General features: G+C 41.0%; 2 protein-coding genes across 3 annotated transcripts in view; one reads left to right on the plus strand and one right to left on the minus strand.

Annotated features, from left to right (window-relative positions):
- Window positions 1-6,961, plus strand: part of DEPDC4 (DEP domain containing 4) — a 29,254-nt gene extending 22,293 nt beyond the window's left edge. Inside the window, exons 7-9 of the mRNA XM_075600694.1 lie at window positions 74-199; window positions 3,114-3,192; window positions 4,175-6,961. Coding sequence (XP_075456809.1) covers window positions 74-199; window positions 3,114-3,192; window positions 4,175-4,368 — 399 coding nt within the window. The 3' untranslated portion in view covers window positions 4,369-6,961. The remainder of the gene's footprint in view (window positions 1-73; window positions 200-3,113; window positions 3,193-4,174) is intronic.
- Window positions 6,962-9,039: 2,078 nt separating this feature from the next.
- Window positions 9,040-19,878, minus strand: ACTR6 (actin related protein 6). 2 transcript variants are annotated; one of them, XM_075600695.1, is made up of 11 exons: window positions 19,729-19,878; window positions 18,231-18,348; window positions 15,738-15,806; window positions 15,285-15,408; window positions 13,297-13,432; window positions 13,156-13,212; window positions 12,261-12,359; window positions 12,104-12,182; window positions 11,264-11,435; window positions 10,392-10,530; window positions 9,040-9,373 (listed from the first exon to the last, which is right to left on the minus strand). In XM_075600695.1, the coding sequence occupies exons 1-11, from the start codon at window positions 19,794-19,796 to the stop codon at window positions 9,244-9,246; spliced, it is 1,191 nt and encodes a 396-aa protein (XP_075456810.1). In that variant the 5' UTR covers window positions 19,797-19,878; the 3' UTR covers window positions 9,040-9,243. The 2 variants fall into 2 exon arrangements, with proteins under 2 accessions (XP_075456810.1, XP_075456811.1); XM_075600696.1 differs by lacking the exon at window positions 15,738-15,806.
- Window positions 19,879-22,497: the final 2,619 nt, after the last annotated feature.

Consider the following 22,497-nt stretch of genomic DNA (forward strand, 5'->3'; position numbering starts at 1 on the left):
ATGCTATGATTATTGTTTTCTCCACATATTCATCTTAACTTTTTTTTAATCACTATTCATTTTTGTTTTACAGTTTGATAATAAAATTATGGTGATTAGGACTTTTACCAAAGTCATTGTTCAAAATCAAGCAATATCCAAAGCTCAAAGTGAGGAATTGACCGTGTTTTTGATGGAAAATTACAGCGAACTTTTTAAGGTAAATATGAAATATTGTGATCTGTGACGATCAAGGAACAATTTGTAGATGTCTATCTTTAAATCTTTTTTTTTTTTTTAAGTATTCTGTCTCCTAACCAAATTTTAACACTAAATACCACTGAATATAAAATACATATGGGAGTTTAACGAATAACTCCTACCAAGGCTAAAGTTCTTATAGTTACATTACAAATAAATCAATAGGGGATCATGTTAAGGGTCCCCAAAGAATCAGTGCTTATGCAGCAAACTAAAATATTATTGTTTGTTTGTAAAGCGGCAACATATTATGCAGCGCAGTACAATGGGGATACAGAGATTTGATAATTACATACTAATAAGGACAAACGTGCACTGACAGATACGGACGGTAATGATGGCCCTTCTCGTGAGAGCTTACACTCTAGAGGGAATTAGACAATGTTGAAACAAGAAGGTAAAGTGGCTGCTATGCCTCAGGATGGAATATGGTCCAGCCAAACAACTGATTCTATTAAGGTTTGAGGGTGGAGATGTTAGGGGGTGTTACATAGCGTAGAGTTTGGTCCAGCCACATAGCTGGTTGGGGGGAGGGGTGGGGTGGAGATAGGCTTCCTTAAAAAGGAGAGTTTTTAAATGTCTAAAAGCTGGAGGAGAGTCTGATGGTACGTTGTAGGGGATTCTAGAGAGAGGGGACAGCACGGTAGAAGTCTTGCAGGCAGGAGTGGGGAGGTGGTAAGGTAGGAGGTAAAGGATGTCATGAGCTGAACGTAGGGGTGCGTTGAGGGATATTTTAGGAGATAAGGCCTGAGATGGAAGGGGGGGGCAGCATCGTTGAGAGCTTTGTAAGTCAGAGCAAGGATTTCAAATTTTATTCTAGATGATTTGGGATGCAAGTGTAAGGATTTACATAGTGGAGCAGTGAGTGAGGTATACGAGTCTGGCATCAGCGTTTTGGATGGATTGGAGTTTGGACAGGCGGACAAGGGGAATGCCAACTAGAAGAAGGTTGCAGTAGTCAAGGCGGGACAAGATGGGTGAATTACGATTTTAGTTGCATCTTGAGTAAGAAAAGGGCAATATCTTGGCAATGTTTCAGAGGTGGAGATGGCACGAATGTGAGTAACAAGGGAGAGATCAGAGTCCAAGATAACCCCTGGAAAGCGGGCTTGAGGTGTTGATGAGATTGTTGTTATTAACCAGTGAGGGAGAGTTTGGGTGTAGGGTTGGCAGTGGAATGGTGAACGAGTATTTGCTCTGTTTTGGACATGTTCAGCATAAGTTAACAGTTGGGCATCCAGGAGGAGATTGCAGAGAGACAGTTGGGAGAGGTCAGGGGAGGAGAGGTAAATGTGTGTTTCATCAGCATAGAGATGATGGTGAAAGCTAAAAAATTGTATTCGTTCACCAAGAGAAGAGGCGTAGAGTGAGAGGAGCACAAGGCAAAGGACAGAGTCTTGTAGGACGCCAATAGATAGAGGGAGTGACGAGTTGGAGACACCAGAGAAGAAAATACTGAAGGAGCGGTTGGATAAGTAGAACATGAAGCAGGCGAAGGCTGCGTTATGGAGGCCATTGGAGTGGGGAGAAGAGGTGATCAACAGTGTCGAAGGCAGCAGAGAGATCCAAGAGAATTAGTACGGAAAGTGACCCTTAGACTTAGCTGGGTCATTGGCCACTTTTGTTAATGCTGTCTCAGTGGTGTGTAGAGGACAGAATCCAGATTGCAGAGACACAAGCAGGGAAGATCGAAAGTGAGTCAAGCGGTTGCATACAAGTCGCTCACGTAGGTTGGAGACAAAAATGGGAAAAGAGAGAGGGCGGTAGTTAGAGAGGGAGGTTTGGTCAAGAGAGGGTTTCTTTAGAATGGGTGTGATGAGTGCATGTTTAAAAGAAGATGTGAATGTGCCAGAGGGGTGAGAGGTTACAATGTGTTAGGGTGTGGCTTAGTGTGCCAGAGATGGTGCAGAGGAAATTTGAGGGAATCGGATCAAGGGGCAAGTTGTTCAAGGAGATGATGAGAAGAACGCAGAAATGCTGGTAAATTCCCCATGAGGTGTCGAGATGAAAAATAAATGGAGGAAAATCAAAACATGTATAGTTTAGTAAACTTAAAACATTTTTTTTAAATATTCCTGATAAGGGAAAAACAGAAATAATTTATACGTCTGCACACAGTTTAGCCAGAACGAGCATAGCAAACATTTGACAAAATAGTGACTGTCATTTATGCAAAATAGTCCTTTTCAGCTAAATGTTTTATTAAGCCTCGGCCAGGCTCCCTGCTTGCTCGCTGAGGCTCAGGGAAAGCGGGTGCTTTCCCTGGCCTTGCGGTTGCTTACCGCACGCGCTGTCAGCGGGCCATCAGGGGGCGGGCGTGTCACTGGCCGGGGGCGGGCCAGTGACGTCACGGAGCTGGTTCGCCCTCATTGGGCGAACCGCTCACGTGACCGGCCTGTCGCGCCGGCAAGCGGGGGAATTTTAAATTCCCCTAAGACCTGCGCTTCCGCAAGCGCGCGGAAGCGCAGGTGAGCCCCTACTAAAGCCGCTCTAATTGCGGCTGTAGGGGCTCAGTGCTGAGCGGGAGCGCGCGTCAGCACGCTTCCGCCAGCAAGCGGTAAACATGGCCGAGGCCTTAAACTCTGGGGTCTTTAATGTAGTTTGTCATTCTGCTCGTACCCAATACTTTGTAATTAAACTATTTATTCATTACCCCCGATTTACAAAAATGAAATTTTTGTAGCCAATATTTTTTGTTTTCCGCTATATAGATAGCACATCGACCAAACTTTCTTGTTCTCAACAGCTGCTGCTTTGTAATGCAAGCAGCCATTTTGTCTCATTACCTCCCAGATAACCAAATTATTTATATTTTCAGTTTATACATGCATATAACAAATATGCTTTTTCTGTGTATCTATCTTTTCATGCAGACACCTATTGCATTGTTGGATCTAATTAGTACAAAACTAAGAAGCCTGCAGAATGGAACAGATCCTGATGCTATTTCAGGTAACCCTTTAGCAGCTGGTAACATGTGGTGCTGATGGCCAATGGTCTTGTACATGTTAACATTTTACATTTACAAACATTTATGATGGTTCATTCTTCAGATCTACAGAAAAATCTTTGGCTGGGTTTGAGCCTGAGGCACAGCACATTTATTTTCCCCTCTCTGAGCTGGCAAAGTCAGCCCTGGGCAGTGCCGCTTTTACCTCCTGTCTTCTGGCTAAGCATCTATTTGCCACACCGAGTGGCGGAATTCCCATTAGGCCCGGGTCTAGGGCAGCAAAATTTGGGGGCGGCAAAAATGTCCGCCCCCATATACTTTTACCGCGCTCTCAGGCCTGATGGGAAATCACTTAGCTGTTGTGGCCGCCTCCTTACCAACATTTCCAAGACTTTTCTACATCATTTCCTAAGAAAAGTATGCAGCATGTTGGAAAAAAATGGGACTGTGCTGGGATTGAAAAAGTGCAACAATATTAAATAAATTATTTCAAGCAACCAATCAGGACAGGTTTACTTGATCCAACAATATAGTGGAAACAAAATTGGGTGCTGCTCTAAAAAATTAAACTGAGGTACTTTATATGGGGGGGGGGGGGGGGATATTTTGTATTTTAATCAGTTGTTTACAGTATTCTTTACCTGTTTTCTACAGACCTGTAAAAAACAGAACTTTCCTGGGTAACGTGGGACATTTGGTGACATAAGAGAAACTTAATTTTTTATTTTGCCGTCTACCCCTAGAAGCTTTTTATTAGTGGATTTACCACTGCATGATTTGTAAGAGGGCACTACCATAGTTCTGATCCCAAAAGCATGTTGCTGAGATGTTAAGTTAGTCTTCTCTTTTTTATTTCATTTTTTTTCTCCACCTCTCGCAAATAATATTTAGCTAAGTCCATGCTCCCAAATTGCACTCGGCTGTAGGCTCCCTGCTGCCCCAAAGTACACTGCAACTAAATGTTTATACATTTCTCTGTTAAAGGCTTTACATTTTGCCAACGTTTGACACTTGAAGAATTTGAAAGCCAGCGTCATTACTGCACAACAAATGAGCTGCAACAGTTAATTGAGATGGTCAACAGCGGCAATGCAATTCCTGAAAAAAAGAAGAAGAAAATGATGAAAGAATTCCATAAATATCACCCTTCAGCCTTCAATGAGCATCTCCTAGGCTGACGTACCTCGAAAACATTTATTTTGAATTAATACTGATCTGATTACTTGAGACATAGAATCTACTTTTAATCGTTTTTAATTTATTTGTTGAATGGATAATGTTACCATTTTAATTTGCATGATTGTGAAGGAGTACGATAAGAGATTTTATGTTAACTATAGTAAATTGCACAATTTGGGGTCATTTTGTAGGAAACAATGTTGATATAACATAGGTGAATGGGGTTTTTTTTTTTGTTTGTTTCGTTTTTTCCGTTTTTGCTTTAACAGATTTTATGATACCTGTATTTCTAGTAGACCTACAAATGCCATCCATAGGGGATGGACTTTGATCCTACTCTGGAGGAAGTTTGGTGATGCTGTATGTGGCCACTGACTTGTGTGCCGCTGTTTGAATTTGCTTCTTGCTAATGAAGTACATGTATTTCTTGAGGTGCAGGGTGATGAAGTCTCCAGAGTGAGGATCACATCCATGACTACTTGTTTGTAGGCTGTCGCCTTAGCTGCTCATGCCATATTTCTTCTGGCACAGCCGTATCAAAGCCTTATTATTTTAGCCTTTGGTTAACTTCTTGAAAACACATACAAGATGTAACTGTCAAATTAGCACTGCTGTTATTAGGACCAAAGAAGACTAATTGATGTAGGTGTTTCAATTCATGTTGAACTATTTATCGCAATCATATTTATAGTAATTATGTCTATGTAAATAATTAAATATGTAATTACTTATCAAAGAATAAGTGCAATAAAACATGAAAGTGTGTAGAAATGAAAAACTCCTAAAGTGGGGAAAACATTATCTGCCAATTTTATTGGAAGTGCCCCATGTTAGATAACCGGGGCATGGCAATGTCAGGATTCCAATGGATGATCCGTCGGTAGGCCACACTGGCAACCTGAGTATATTTGGAATAGGCTGAGGCAGTGCGGGGGGAGGGTGTGCAGATCAGGTCTGCGTGCAGGATGCGTAGGCCAGACTGGCAGTGCTAGCTAAACTAAACTGTTCCTGCAGTCTCGCTCGGAGATTGCTGCTGTCTCTTGGTTCCTAGGTTAAGAACCTGGTAGCCCTGACAACTTTATAGAGCTAGGATGAAGGCGATGATTTCTCATCTAATGGTAGGGATTAAGCAATGAATGCTGCCTTTTCATTTACATATGTCCCAATTTTTAGGTTAAGTGCAAAAAATGAGCGTGTACTTTAATATTAGATAACTTTAGACAAAATATATTTTAAAATGTAAAATTTGGACCAGAGCGCAATTATTTTTGCTTCCATTGTTGAACAATACTTGTTCCTTTAAGCATCAATCATAATGGAGACCCACCTCAATGATAGCTGGTCAAAAAGCAGATACTATAAGTAGTTTCGTGCAATGCAGCTGTGGGAGACGACTTTCTTTTTTTTATATATATATATATACAGTAGCTGTAGGTTAAACCTTTGCAGATAAAACGTTGAAATGTTTGCTATTGTCCCCATGGTGTCCCTTCCTGATGGTTTATTTTATTTTTTAGATCTTGCATTACATTCTCTAACATTTTAATTCATTTTGTCTTTTTGAATTTGTGATCTGTACAAATGTTATTTTTTGTAAATCTTTCAATATTCTTTAATTTAAAAAAAAAAAAAACTTATTTTAAAAATGCCTAATCATAATGCTGTAATGTTACACTGCAAGTGGACATGGAGTGTACGCAATTATGTAATGGATCAGGGGTGCTCAACTTCTGTCCAAGCACCCTCAACAGGTCAGGTTTTCAGGATATCCCAGCTTCAGCACAGGTGGCTCAATCAGGGCTGAAGCAGGGACAGGTGGCTTAATCTCTGGCTTCTGTTTGATCCACCTGTGCTCGAGATGGAATATCCTGAAAACCTGACCTGTTTGGGGGGGGGCGGGGTTTGAGGACTGGAGTTGAGCACCCCTGCTGTAGATTATGCTCCTGCCTGGTTTCCTACTACAGTTTGACAATATGATGGTAATATCGCAATAATTAAAAATGATATTAGGCAGTGTTTAAAAAAAAAACAACTTGACATTACTGACACAACCCTTTGCGTCACTATTGTTTTATTGACCGTTGGTATAAAAAAATTAAAAACACGGTGTGCCCAGCACTCTCCCATCTCTGTGATAAGAAAATGTTTAGCTGAGAAGGGTGCACGTGCCACACCCACTGACCGCCCAGTCGGGGAAATCTTCATTTCATTGTACTTTAATAGGATTTTTTGTGTTAAGAAGCACGTACTGGTCGCCGCCGCCTGTCATACACGACCTGTTTGATCCAGCCACAGTCTAATTAGAGCCGTGCTGCTCTGGGGGCCGTGCTCAGATGAAGTGCCACATAGGCCCGAAACGTTGTCAGTGCTGGTAGGCAATTGGATTTCCTTTGTTTGCATTTTGTCTAGTTTAAAAAAAAATAATAATTTAAAGTAGGCATTTTTGCTTATCCTATTGGAGTGCTGCGGTATATAAATGATCTTACACATCAGCATTAAGTCACAAGATGGTACGTAGTTTAAAAACTGTTGGCCCTAGTAGAAAGGATTATTCTATATGGTCAATTACATCGGCAAGTATGTAACCTTACACAAAAAAAAAAAAATTTTTTTAATCATTCTTTATAATTAAATATATATTTTATCGGGGGGAAAAAAGCATACTAGGCCTGAATGCCCAATCTCCTAGGAAACACAATAGTATGGTTTCCTGATTCCAAAGCAGCAGTTTTCTGGATAATCCTTCATTACAAAAGCACTTCATACAACATTTACCATGGCAGCCACATTACGAGTCCCAAAAATATTATTATACATAACTCAGGAATAGAAATTTGTGATTTTTGTGAGCTATATGATCGAACAGAGGGTAAGTAAAGGTAAATTGTGTATACAAGTATAATCATACCTGCCAACGAACTAGCTCCATCATACAGTATAATGATCCAAGCCTGATTTTACATTACCATTTGATGGTGGGTTAGCAGCTGTTGTACAACAAAGTACTACATGAAGACGCCTGCCTGGACTGGAGCCTTATCACAGAGTTGACTTGGAGTCCGTTACCAGGAATTAGATACGGATGTAGCTGCGGTAATCTCACAAGATGGCCACAGATTTTCCTAGGCAAGCGGGAGAGAACAGGCAGCTACATCTGTACATTTATTGACAGTGTAGTATAGAGCTATGGCTCTTAAACAGTGGTATCAAACTCTTTGAAATGTACTTATGACAACTCTCCTGCTGTCTTCATCTTTTATATTATTACCGGAAGCTTCTTATAATGAAGTTGCATATGTTACAAGTGTGCATATATAGCTATGTTGATTAACCAAACTAAGTGTAAACCTTGTGGTCCTTCACATTAAGGACAAAGTGGACTGCAATCAAGTCAAGTTGGAGACCCCTGGCATAGATATGGTGTGCAGGATGGGCTATACCAAAATTGTCCCAAACAGATGTTTCCCCTCCATGCACTGCTCATCTATATTCATAATATGAATCCATAATAGGTTTCAGATCAGATCATAATGATTTCAGAATCATTTAATACTATCCATGCTGCCCCTGTACTGTGCGCGCCACAGAGATTATCACCTGGCTCCAGATTAAAATGAGATGCTTTAAGAGATTTTAATCCTTTGGGCTGCAAGAGGGTAACATCAATATGTCCCAGTACCTTCTGGCCAAGTAGAGGTTAAACTTTGTGAGATGTGACCTCTTCACTGCCTAACCAGATTAATACAGTCGGCTCCAAGGAAAACTGCCACCCTGAGCTTTTTTAATTTCCAACCCCAAATTTTAAAAACAGTACAGCATTAAATGGCAGCTCGAAGTGTTTAGCAGAGCCGACTCACGATTGTACCCTCTCTTCCCATCACAAGCATATATTTTGACCTAGATGCAGTGTGGTTGTGCTACTTTATACTGGAAATTTCCTCGTCTAACGAACCTTTGTGTACTTTTTAGAGGAGGTGCTGCCCAAACTGCATCAGTTCTGAGGCTGCATTCTTCTGAAGGAATACCTGAAGTATCTGTGCATCCATTTTTCTTCTCCCCCATGTCACCTTTAGGTGGTATAATGACCAGCAAAACATTGTTCGGCTATGCACTATAGACCCCTTGGAAGAAAGGAGGTTGAAAATGGACATGCCATAAATTCACTTTTGTAATAGCTACTTTAAAAGAGGAACGAAGCAAACTACTCTGTCTCGACCAGAAGGGTGGAGTGTCAGCAGTAAAATAAAAGTCCTGTGTCCATCTGCTCACCTTTCCGATTCACTTGTGGATGTGTGCATAATGCACCTTGGGGAGCTACATTCCAATCAGAGCCCAACGAAGGAGGAAAATTCTGTTGCTTCAATGCACTGGGAAAATTCACTTGGCCACCAAGAAGCCTTTGCCCCTTCACTCACCGGGCAGAGACCTGGCCAAAATGTTACCCTGAACTGTGGTTTGAATGAGTTTCGCGTTACGGGGACAGAATGTTTAGCACTAGCCACTCCTGCCAACTGCTAATAAATTAAAATATCTAAACGTGCAATAATGCATGTCTTTGTCAACATACTTTAATACGTTTTCACCGTATAATTAATTATATTAATTCTCTGTCTTCAGTCAGAACTAGGAAATTAGCAACACCCCAAACTCCCCACAAAAACATTGAAGGATTTAATTTTTTTACATTTTATTTAGCAACATCATTGACAGTTTAGGTAAATACATATTACACTTATAAATAATGAAACAATTAAAAATACTTGGGGGGGGGGGGAAGAAGTGTATTAGCTAACAAAAATAAAAAACAGTTTACAGTACACCGATACAAAAAAATGTATTTACATATGGATCTTAACAAATGTTATTGTTACAAATTAAATATCAAACTTCTCTTCACAAATGGCGTGGCCACTTTCTTCATATTCGTCTCTGGTTACCACCATATCTTCAAAGTCATCATTTTCTGATATTAACTTTCCACCCTCCCAAGAATATGTAATAGGGCTGGGAAAAAATGACATGTTTCCTTAAAAAGGGCAATGCATTTCCAACTTTTATAACATATACACATGTTCTAGTTATGCTTTAGTCCTGCCCCCTCTTGCTGTATTTTAAGACACTTCACCTCATAACATTTACACTCTACTACTTGCTAATTGGTAAACAATAATCATAGAGGTTGAAACTATGCCTATAAAAGCACACAAGGTGTGTCATTATATATATATATATATATATATATATATATATATATATATATATATATATATATATATATATATATATATATATATATATATATATATATATATATATATATAATGTCTACAGATTTCAGCACATACATACATGTCTGAAACAAAATAAGTGATTACTGTTATTAAAAAAAAAAAATAATAATAATAATGGCCTATTTCCTCCACCTTAGCTATGGCTTTCTCCCCCTCCCCCCACCCCCCACATTATTTATACCAGGGTGTTTTAGGAGAATTATATTTCTCAATCCCTCTAGTTTGACACATTTTCACTGTCATGTCAGAGTATTTTCAGGTAATTAAAATGGCCTTTTGCAACCTCAGTATAGTTGGTCCAATGAATAGTGTGACTTAATTAAAGGAAGCTATTCTTGATCCAGAGAAACCCAGTAGCAAACACATTAAACATTTTGTGAACCATAAGGTTTGGAAGGCAATATCAGAGCGGCGATACTGCATGTAAAAAAAAAGTGTGTGTGTGTGTGTGTGTGTGTGTGTGTGTGTGTGTGTGTGTGTGTGTGTGTGTGTGTGTGTGTGTGTGTGTGTGTGTGTGTGTGTGTGTGTGTGTGTGTGTGTGTGTGTGTGTGTGTGTGTGTGTGTGTGTGTGTAGAATTTATCAGTGTACAAAAGTCAGGATATCCCTGCTTCAGCACAGGTGGCTGTCATTCTGATGGAGCCGCCTGTGCTGAAGCAGGGATATCCTTACACCCTGACCAGTGGGTGACCCGTACGGGCTGGAGTTGGCCACCATTGATACGCATACTCACTTCTCAGGTAGTATTACAGAGACGTCATAGTCCGTGGGCGTGAGGCGGCGGACTTCAGAGAACACGCGCTCCCTGAAGCCCGGCAGGAGGGCGTTTCCTCCATTAAGAACAATATTCTTGTAGAAATGAGGCTGCATTTCTATAAAAAAAAAAAAGGGTAAATTTCATTCACTGCATTCATAACATTTTGCTTTTCTTTAGAAGCGATATTTTTCTCTCAAGAAATTTGGTTTAATTTGCCGAGAAAAGGTTTTTGGGCAATAGTAAATAAAATGGTGCGATGCCGCTGTTAAGTATTACATTTTCAATAGATGAATAATGAAAGAAAACAAAGGTTTTAATACGCTATATAGCATTATAACTGGGGGAAAAACAGGGGGAAATCCCATAATTGATTAGACTATATTTCCGAAACGTGTACATGGCAATCAAGACAATAATTATATAAAGAATATAGATGTTTTATGCAAATAACTAACATTCTGTGAAGCTTTGTATTAATAATAATTCAAATAAATAATAAAATAACACAAAAGGCTTTACATAACCAAAACCTGCCGTTACCAGTTACATGACTGATACTGTGCACATTACACTTTAAGCCCAAGTCCCACTTAATAACATCATATTACAATAAAAGTATAAGCATGCAGGCACGATAATCTATGCCTAACAATTAAATGTTAATATAGTTTGATCTTTTTTCTTCTTTAATTCGGAGGGGGGAAAAAAAAACACAACCATAAATAACTGAAAACTCCTGGTAAATATATAAATCGTGCCACTTTTCACAGCAGATTGCTAGGGAGCAAACAAACCTGGGCAAGAATACTGCAGGCTTACGTTTCTTACAGGGTGTTTCCCAGACATACCTTCAGGCAGATTGTGAATGGAATGCACAATGGCTTCTGGAATACCCATTTCTTGCACCCCTATGTCTGAGGGATGAAAAAGGATCTCTGGAACGGCAAATCTCTCATTGGCCAAGCGAAGAATTTGTTCCCCAGCTGTTGTTTTTCCACTAAACACCATCTCATCCCTTGGCTGTTTTCAATCACAAACAGAATACCTATCATTAACCAACAGGGATACATTTACGTCACAGTCTAATCTGCTAAATATGTAAAGATATGCCTCGGGTTGTTTCTTCGTAAAATAGAATAAAATAAATGACCGATCTTGTGGTGCAAATATTATGAACTGCAGATAGCTTTGTTTTTATAATATTAACAAAATACTTGAGGGATAAAATATTGCCAGGAAAATGATTATGTCAGTATTGAGCATAATTATTCTCTTGGCAAATACTTGAGGAATTGCTTAAAAAGGTATTAAATGTATGTATGTAATCTTGAGTTGGGGGAGCCGCTTCTTCAAAACAGCAGTACTACCAACGTGGTTACATTTAATTGTTCCAACTACCAATAGGCGGCAACACTGGCGGTCAGGCTGAGAAGAGGCTTGATATTGGCAGAGGGCACCCTGCAAGGTAAAGCTTGTCAGCTCCAACGCATGGTAAATTCAGGGAGTCAGATCACAGCACTGCTCACTATTATTAGAGCTACTTACAGTACTCGGCTATCAATTTAAAAGTGGCAGGCTATATGGTATTGCTGATTCAGCCTGCTCCTAGTATTCATGATAAGCCAAAATGTACCCTTTTTATTCTTCAATCATGGCATTAAATATGTGAGGGAGAAAAGATAGTGTACCTTACAAAACCCTTTTTTGATTGTGCTGAAGTCGGGCAAAACATAATCTACCATCAAAGAATTATCTTCTCCTTTCAATCTAAAAGAAATATACTGGATTAAAGCTGTGCTCTATGACTACAACAACAATCTGACAAAGCCCCCATTAAATACATACTTTGCAAGTTCCATTTCTTTATAAAAATCTTGAGCTACATAACACACATCTTCTTTTACTTGGTTAATTACATGTGTTTCATCCATGACATGTAGCTGCCTGCAACAAAGCAATACAATATGCTCAGTAGACTGAAATACAAATAATGTTATAACCAATACAAATGCCTGTGTGACTTAACTGCCAGAAAACAAACATAAAAATCATTTCCCAGTAGGCATCATAAAAAGTTACAATTCAAACCGGCAGGAGAGATGGTGGCAACAAGAGTATAGCGGAGTATGGTGCATGAATGATCAAGCCCCCTTGATACAGTGACTTTCTTATTGCATGATCCACACTGGCATGAGAATAATGGCCGACTCTGGTGCTTCTGTTATTGCACGCATTGGGTTGATCCAGTTAGGATTAGTGGTATGCTCATGATCAGTGTTTACATTTGAAATCATTGCTTTCTGCATTACCAATGCTAATCATCTGCTGCATTATTGGCACATTTATATTTTTGGCCTGGACTTTTCTGACCCCTTGCCGTTTTCTAAACTGGTATGTTCTGAAATTGGTTGTGTTGTGTCTCAGTGCCAAGCTATTTGTTTCACACGTATTCAATTATGTGTGGCATTATTTAGCTGCTGCTGATTGTTGTGGGAAGTGACTGTGTTACTTAATGTCCTTTAAGTTCAAGTCTGCAGTGTTGAAAACGTTACATTCTTTTGTAGTCTAGTATTTGATCACATTGCACAAGATTTAGATTTTTTTTAAACTATTACATTAAAAACATGGCAAAAAAATGATGGCATCTTAAACAGTAAAATATCAACCATTACTAAATTCTTCTATTCTCTGCCATTCCACAGAAGAAAGGTGAAAGAAAAGTATACTTTTGCATATTTACCTGTATGAGATAATTTCTTTCAGGTGGTTTGTTAGCAGCTTTCCACCAACATTAATTCTATAAAAAGAAATTAATAGAGACAATGTCAATGAATTCTGTAGGTCAGCATACAGAATCAAATTCTTCAGAAACCCAACCTACCTTATTATCCCTTCTTGCTTTTTCTTACTGCGACAATACGGTACAATGTGCGTGAAGGAATAACCGCTGTCCACAATGATACAGCATAACTCTGATGGGTTGTCCCGGAAGTACCTGTGTGCACTCAGAGCCCCCGCTTCAAACACAAAGAAACAGAAAGTGCATTGAACTATTGTGTTACAGAATTGTTACAATATTCATTTATACCATGTTTTACCAGGAAGTAATAACATTGAGAGCTGCCTCTCGTTTTCAAGTATGTCCTGGGCACAGAATTATGATAATAATACACGGTTACATTAAATCAGCGTTTCCCAAATGGGGTTCCGTGGAGCAGTCCCAGGGGTTCCGCCGACAGATGGGCCGCCTGCACTCACTGTGCCGGAAAACGCCTGCACTCACTGTACCGGATTTCCCCGACAAAAAATCAGTCTGTCTGTAGCTGCAATTTCTAAGTCAGGCATTAGGTGGCGCTGTGCTACACAGCTAATGCAGCAAGCACCTAGTCTGCCTTTGATACGGTGAGAGTGAGTGTGTGAGTGTATGAGAGAGTGTGTGAGTGTGTGGTTCATTGTGTAAGAGAGACAAGGGCAGAGGGGGGGGGGTGAAAGAGAAACATGGGCAGAGGGGGGGGGACGAAAGAGAAACATGGACAGGGGGGGGGGACGAGAAACATGGGCAGAGGGGGGGGGTGAAAGAAACATGGACAGACGGGGGGTGAAAGAGAAACATGGGCAGACGGGGGGGGGAGGGGGGAAAGAAACATGGGCAGACGGGGGGGGGAGGGGGGAAAGAAACATGGGCAGACGGGGGTGAAAGAGAAACATGGGCAGACGGGGGGGTAAAAGAAAGACATGGCAGAGGGGGGGTGAAAGAGAAACATGGACGGGGGGTGAAAGAGAAACATGGGCAGGGGGCGGGTGCAAGAGAGACAAGGGCAGAGGAGTGGGTGAAAGAGAGACATGGGGGTGTGAGACATATTGGGGGCAGGGGGAGACACTGGGGGAAGGTGAGAGACACTGGAGGAAAGGGAGAGTGAGAGAGACACGGGAGGGAGAGTGAGAGAGACACGGGAGGGAGAGTGATAGACACCAGGGGGAGGAAGTGACATACTGGCTGGGAGGGAGACACACTGGGGGGAGGGAGAGAGACACTGGGGGTCTTTTAAAAATGATCTTGAACCAAGAAAATATTTAAGGGGTTCCATTCTGTTTTACAAAATATAAAAGGGTTCCGCGACTAAATTTAATTGGGAAACACTGCATTAAATGAACAGGGTTACACATTATATTTTAAGACATTGCATGAACAGTTAGAGATATGTTATAGGCGTATGTAACGACTACAAACCAGATTTAAGATGTTACACAGCCATAAAGTGGTCTAACATTTTACGTATCACATATGAAGTTAAAATTGGAGGGATCTCTGGAAGTTCTTAAAAGAAGCACCAACAGCCTGCACTCATGGCTCCTGTCCCACACCCAGTGTCACTACTACCAACCATTGTGGCCAGCACTGCCATCTACTGCACTTATTCACCTACTGTCTCTAAATCTCCCAACATACCCCTTAGATTCTAAGATCTACGGGGCAGGGATTTCCTTTCTCATTGTCTGACTTTTCTGCGCTTATTGCATTATAATTCCTGTGCTGTATTGTCTTTGTGAACCGCCGAGTACACTGTGGGCACTACAGAAATATTTCAACTACCTCTGAAAAAATAAAAGCGTGCAATAAGAGTTTTAAGATGCATTTTTCAAGTTTGAAAGTAACTAAATGCATTTATCAGTTGTGCACGGAATTGCTTTCAAAATAATTGCTTTGAAATACAGTTCATCCTCGCATAATAACAACATTTAAATCCAGTATTCAACCCTTTTGCTGCAAAGGGGTCTGAAATGCATGGATTGCATTGAAGGCCCACATGGTAGCAAAGGCATTAATCCTCCATGCTCATTGTAAGTCCACCGACGAGAGATACTCACCATTAACTCGAAGGACTGCCTGGAATTGATATTCTTCAAACAGAATCTCGTTCATTGACTCTTGTATCGAACTGAAGTTAAAATAGGGTTCAGTTATAATGATATTTGAATCCACAAAATCCACCTATTGACGCAAAGAAAACAAATGCAAAAACTAAAAATGACCACGAAACTATGAACACCAAACAAAAACATGACATTCTATCATTATTTTTTATGTTTAACCTCAAGTTAAATATTAAGCATTTTATTGCAATACTGAGAAAGGTCACTCTTGAGACAATCCCTGCAGAAAGGGTCCCTGCAATGATATCACTGGGAGCAAATATCTGTCAACTGCATTGTTCCAAATGTTATATTAATGCAGTTAAAACAGAGTCTTTAGAAACATGCATGTAACCGTGATCACAGTATCCCAAAACATGCATTGCTGCTTCATATGATGTAAATTACCTGAAACATTTCCTTTCCAAAGAGGTAATCCCAAACTTTTCTTTGGACATCCCAATTCACCAAATAACCCTGTTTTAATGGTATAAAATGAAATACGATTAGTTTTCATATGGCAACAGAAAAATTAATTACACCATGCTGCCCAAATTGGTTAAATGACAACAAAAACCCTACGCGCTAATGGAAGTGTATCACTTTTGAAAAGTATTAAATATGCATTCAGTAGGTCTGCAATCATCCACAATTGAAGCTTTCATGTCGTTTTAACTGCTTCTATTTCTTGGTAGAGGTATTCACTTTAAGGTTCAACAAAGTATCTGGCCGCTTCTCCTCCTCTTACCGTGCACCTCACAACTGGAACAGTCTACCACTCACACATCCTCCACCAGTCTAAGTACTTTCAAAACTAAAGCTGTCTCACATTTTAATCTGGTCTGTAACTGTTACATACGCCTATAATATATATTATCTCTTACTGTGCAAGCAATGTCTTGTATATAATGTATAACCCTGCTCACTTAATGTAACTATGTATTTTTAACCATGTACAGCTCAACCCTGTTATAACGCGATCCGTTACAAAGCGAATCCACCTATAACGCGATGCAAGAGTAGCTCCCAATTTTCGTATTTATGAATACTTTACAACACGATTCTTGGTACAGTATCTTAAATACTTTATTGTACAATGCATACATTATTTCTAACGCGAGCCGCTTATAACGCAATGTCATTCTTTGGACCCCAAGCACAGCGTGATAAGGGGCTTGAGCTGTGTGTCATCATAACTCTGTGCCCAGGACATACTTGAAAACGAGAGGCATTTACTCTGTGTTCTTTCCATCTGGTGGAATGTAGGGCCATATCTTATATTTCTACTTTCTTGTGGTAAAAATGTGCTTTTACCTCCTGACGCTTTGTTCATAATTGCATCCAATTTATTCCCAAATAGAAATTCTTCTTCAAAGGGCAAATTACATAAACTGTTCTTGGATCCTGTATCGGCCACCCAGTGCCTTGTCCCAAATAATGTGTCTGATTTCTGAGTAATTTCTTCTGTATTCTCTAGTGCCAATGTCTCTCTCGTTGCCTTTATAAGAGGATCCACCATTTCTAAATCAAATTCTGATTCTTCATCTTGCCTTTCTTGCTCTGATGAATCACACTCCCCTTCTGACGCTTGGTGATATATCATCTCTGATTCGCCTGATGGAGGAGTCTCTTACTCTATCCAGGCTGGTCTGAGAACTTGCTCTCTTTTGTGCTGGTGTCACTGCTTGTTGCACCGCAGACTCTACACTCTGCTTTACTGTATCTTTCATCCATGCTAGGAAAGTATTCATTTGTTCATTTGACTCTCCTGTTGCTTCTTAAAGCAGTCTGCTCAAAGCTTCTTGGCTTCTAAAATTCTGCACAGCATTTAGTTTTTTTAGCAGCTTTTCTCTTCTGATGCAGGTGCTCTACCGGCCCCTTAGAAGTTCCTTCTTCCGGTTGTATAACCATAGTACCAAGGTGAAAAAACAATACTACTTTCAGTTCCGTGATATCAACTCTCTTTTATTCTCTAGCAAACTAAGCTAAGGACTCACCTCATTTTTGCAAGCGACCCTTTACTTCCTCCAGCTTCCAAACTTCTTTCAGCCTCTAGCAGCTGATTTCTCCTGTCTGCCGAGCGTTCCATGCTGCGGCTGCTTCCTGGATCCCTTCACACAGCTGTGCGCCGTCGCACTGGCGCTGTGACATCAGCGTCAATGTGTCCAATCCGAGTTCTTGGCTCTCGCGCACGCGCCCGCCTGTGGGATCGTAGCGCGCCACTTACATGGGACGCCTTGCCGGTCTGTCTCCCCCACTCCGCTGCATTCTCAGGCGCCTGTGCGGTAATAACTTGCGCCTCCGATCCGCTCTACAGCCCTGCTGCTTGCCCGCTGTGTTCAAAGACGCATCTGCGGTACTGCCCGTTCGCACGGGCCTCCGTCTTGCTACCAGTCATCATACGTCGAACGGAGCATCAGGGGAAGAGAGGCCAAGATTCCTTGGCTTGACTGCAATAGCTACAGTCCGGTGAGTCATATTAAAAAATAACAAACTCTACTCCTAGCAGGAAAAAGACTACCTGCAGGTAGTGGGAGGGGCCTTTTGTGGCCTACCTGCAAGAATTCAATTTCCTGTCCTACTCAGCTGAGGATAGAGTTAACCCTACGGTGCCCACTGCCATGGTGAAAAGGAAAAATTGACTTGTATGCCCCTTGGGTGTGCTCCATAAGTGTGTTCCTTGCTTTAGAGATCTCTGTTGCTAGTTTGAAGTTATTTGATGTGTGTAAAATATGAGAACATATACAGTGACCAATAACACAAGGCATCTGTGTTATAAATGAGAGGGGGGAGAGAGTAAGAGAGAGAGACAAACACAAAGATCAAGGTAGCATTTTTTCTGCCACTATTTACAGATAAGTAAAAGTGTGGAAAACAGTAATAAACATGCAGCTATATTACCTTCTGATATGGAAGGATATAAAAGAGGCCAGATGGATCTTTCACTTCATCAATTTGATTAGCCGTGAATGTTTTTAAACGAGCAGTCTTAGATCTGAACTGGCAGTTGGGAATTACACTACAATTAAAAAAAAAAATTAAAAATAAATAGGTGAGGAAACAAGTCAATTTGCAGAGTTTTATATATTCACATGTTTGGGTTATTATGTAATACCAAGCAAACCGTAGAATGGTCAACTGTGTTAAGAAATAAACAATGTTGCATGCCCATATGACAAATGTTTAGGGTTACAACCACAAAACAGACCAAACCAGCTTTAAATTTAATGGAGTCCAAAAAGAACTCTATATCCCAGCCAAAATGATTGACAATGTGATCTGTTAAAACACTGCTATAGCATTACCGTTAATCCATCGTACATACATGTACGAAGACTGCATATTCCTCTGCCATGGTCACCACTTCTGATTTAGACAACAAAAAGGTAAAAGTAATCTCCAGTCAAGGAAACTGTCTGAAGCATCCAGCATATTCAATGCCAGGGGAGGAAGTTAGCAGAAAGCTACACTATTATGGGAAGCTTTGTTATTATTTTATATGGCGGGTCACTTTCAGACAAACATCTGCCCTTTAATTTATGTTTTGCATGAAGTCACCGCGTTGTTCTGCTACGTGTATGTGAATAACCTTTAAGGTTTACATTGAATGTGAATACAAGTGATCCTGGGGTATTTTGAGAGAGTTCTTCTGACTTGTCTCTATTACAAAAAGATCTGCATGTCAAATATGCCACCTACAAAATCAGCATAAAGGAAGAAGCCGTTTTTGTACAAAGTGTTGTTGTGCATAAGATTTTATTTTTCCACAGGTGTTACACAAAGACTACATATTATGAACACCTGGTAACACTTTGCAGATAACTTTAATACGATCTAGAAGCTCCCAAATCCAACACGTTGGCTGCAATTAAGCTGCTTTACTATGCACTACCAGTTGGTACTGATAATGGCCACAGCTACTTGAATTATGCAGGATGATGCCTTGCATGCTGGGTTACTTCTCTCAGATAAATGCCTGCTAATGGGATGTGGGGCAGAGGCTGCAAGATCAGGTACCTGCCACAAGCCTGAGGGACATACCCAGCAGGGTGCAAGACCAACTCAACCCATATGATCTTGTATTGCCATGTAACCAATGCATCTCCCTCCGCTCATCATACCACTGTCACGGGCCGTAATAATAATAATCGTATCAAACACAAACATATTAATTGTATTATCCCCAACTCCATGCAATGAGAATTTGCCCCCAGCAGCTGTTAGTGGCACATCCCGGATAGTATGATCAAACACCGATCTACAGAAAACGCCTGTTATTACACCCGGAATTATTACCCTCCCGCTATCACACCCGGAATTATTACCCTCCCGCTATCACACCCGGAATTATTACCCTCCACCCCATATTAATGTAGTTACTGATACAAATGAAACAGACCTAACTTGCCCATGGCTGTATCCGATCTTTGCGGTGTAGGCCCCGTTATCCAGGACCAGGGTTGTCATTTCCCCGGATTACAAACCGCCAGGGAAAGTAATGATAAACAATCACGCCGGGGCTGCGCCTGCGCACCCGGAACATCCGGTCTCCGTGCAGTGCCAGAACGGCCCGCACCGGTGCATTGTGGGATGCGGGAGGAATGAGAGGCGGGAATGAGCCTGGTGCTTGTTTGTTGTGGTCTATGAGGTCTAGTCACTGGGAGTCAGTCTCGCGCCACGCATTGTTGTCGCTGGCGGCCTCGCACGTCTATATTACAGGAGGGGAAATCACACGGTGCAAATTCCCTATTAAAATCTCATTAAAAAAAACAGTGGGTGGGGAGTTGTATTCTCTGCTACAGTCCTAATGATATGAACCCCTGCCGCAGGACTGTGCATGTATTATTTTCACAGAAGGTAGTATAATGTTCTGAGTAATTAATGTGAGGTAGCCATCTGATGATAACATGGGGCCCTGTGAGTGATATTGGTGGCTCTGACCCCATATTACTATTTTAGTGTAATTATGACAGAGGAGTGCGGATTAAGAGACTATAAATGCCAAAAACAAAGGTGAATTGACTAACAGGTGATGAGATATTAGACAGAACAGAAACTGGGAAATATTATATGGCAGATTTCCCATTACGCCCAGGCCTAGAGTGGCAACATATTGGGGTGGAGATTCCCTCCTCCCTCGCATATACAGAGGCCTTCCTCTCTTCCCCACTTTATGCCAGGGAAGAGTGTGGGGTCTGTGTAAAGATTTTACCTGCTCCTTCGTGCCGCGCTTCTTCAGCGTCAAATGATGCTGCAACATCACTTGGCGTCGCATTGCCACACTGACATCGCAACGTCATTTGATACTGAAGGAGGGCGGCAGTTTGTTTTTGTTTGTTTTTTCCAAAACCACAACTGGTAATATATTAAAGTTACACTACTGTACTTCAGTTTTGCTACAGGGGCCTGGTCGTCCAAGTTCAAAATAAAAGCCATAACGGAAAAAACTAATTCCTGAGGAGTAGTGATTGTAGCTATAGTAACAAAGTTCCCAAACTGAATTCTGAACAACATTGACACAGAGTTTGAATTATGGGAACCAGGTTCAAATCCTGCGGTCAGCTCCTTGTGACCTTGGACAAGTCGCTTTATCTCCCTGTGCCTCAGTCACAAAAAGCCTAGATTGTAAACTCATCTGGGCAGGGAGCATGTCTAAAAAATCCTATATCCTATGTGCTGTGTACCACGCACACCACACTATACTGTAGTTGTCAAGTGCTTCGTGAGAAAAGTGCTATATGAACTAAAATGATTATTGTTATAAAATGTAGGCTTAATATTTGTTAAACATTATACTTACACATTCTTCCTTGTAATATGTCTTGTTTAATTTATGTCTACACTTGTGCTATATAAGTAAAAAATATAATACAACAATTACAAATCTTCTAAAGACAAAATTGTACTTTTACAAGGTATTGCAGGATTTGAGCTCTTTAAATATGGTATGCTGTGCTGAGGTCCAACTTTTCCTATTCATGTAGCAGACCCTTAGGCCTCATCCATGGTGGCGGTGAGCGGGCGCACGCGCTCACCCTGGACACGTCGCGACAATGCACGTGGCCTCCGTGAGCCAAGCAAGCAAAATTGATTTTGCTGCTCGCAAGCGCGTCACGTGAGTGTTTCGTCCAATGAGGGCGAACCAGCTCCTCGATGTTGGGGCCGCGCCCGCAGACACGTGCGCACCTAGCCGGCCAGGAAAAGCATGGCCGAGCAGGGCGCAGCGCTGGAGCGCCAGCGCGCCTGTTCCCACCCTGGACGAGGCCTTACTTGGATGAAAAACAAAATAACTTTGTTTACTTTGTCCCTGAAAAATAATCCCTCGACCCAATGTAAATCATTTGAAAATAAGGAGACCTCGCAGATATTCAGACCAAACCTCCCTGACATTCAGACCAAACCTCCCTGACGCGTATTCAAATGTTAGCCAGCATTCTACATTAGTTACATCCGCAATACCCGTGGCACAAGGGGTTTTTCTTCTTTTTAGTGGACTTCCTCGCCTTTTCATCTACCTTCTTAATTAATTTAGGAGTATCTGTATCTGTTTTTTCATCTCCCTTCAAAAATATTTGCAACCGTTACAGTGATTTTATGCTGTACTGCAGAGGAGTGCGAGATTTTTTTGTTGGGGGGGAGCGCAGCCTCTGTAAATTCCATTTCCTTGACGGCTTTGGGCGACGCGTCGCCATGACAATGCGGCGTCAAATTACGCAGCGAGGTCACGTGATGTGACATCACATGACGCCGCGGTGCCATGGCAACATGGCACCAAACGACACTGCGGGTCACATGACGCTTGAGACAAGGTAAGGGGATCGCGCGTAATGGGGGAGAGCAGGCAGAGGGGCGCAGGGCAAAAGGTACCCCTGCTGTACAACATAAATGTACAATGTTTTGCCTCCTTATATGGTTTGTGAATGTTTGGGAAATTGCTAAAATTCTCAATATTTCTGTTGGAAAGATAGCTTGTGTGCAGGATTTAAACTTTGGGATCCAATTAAAAATATATGTTTGACAATTTTTTTTTAAAAAGGGCTTGAAAAAATAAATGTAACATTTACATGGTGAGCTCTGCAGGGCAGGGACTCATTGCTTTTCTTTAACAAACTTAGTGTAACTGTGTATATTATCTCCCTCTAATGTCTGGATTATCTACTATATATTT

This window comes from Ascaphus truei, chromosome 5 (genome assembly GCF_040206685.1).
Source record: "Ascaphus truei isolate aAscTru1 chromosome 5, aAscTru1.hap1, whole genome shotgun sequence".
Taxonomy (NCBI): Eukaryota; Metazoa; Chordata; class Amphibia; order Anura; family Ascaphidae; genus Ascaphus; species Ascaphus truei.

Excerpts from the sequence above, each read along its gene's own strand:
- ACTR6 (XM_075600695.1), bottom strand. The coding sequence starts at position 19,796 with ATGACAACCCTGGTCCTGGATAACGGGGCCTACACCGCAAAGATCGGA. Across the intron at positions 13,213-13,296 it reads AAGCAAGAAGGGATAATAAG|AATTAATGTTGGTGGAAAGC; the intron begins GTAGGTTGGGTT and ends TTCTTTTTATAG. Across the intron at positions 10,531-11,263 it reads CATTCACAATCTGCCTGAAG|AAATGCAGCCTCATTTCTAC; the intron begins GTATGTCTGGGA and ends TTTTTTTTATAG.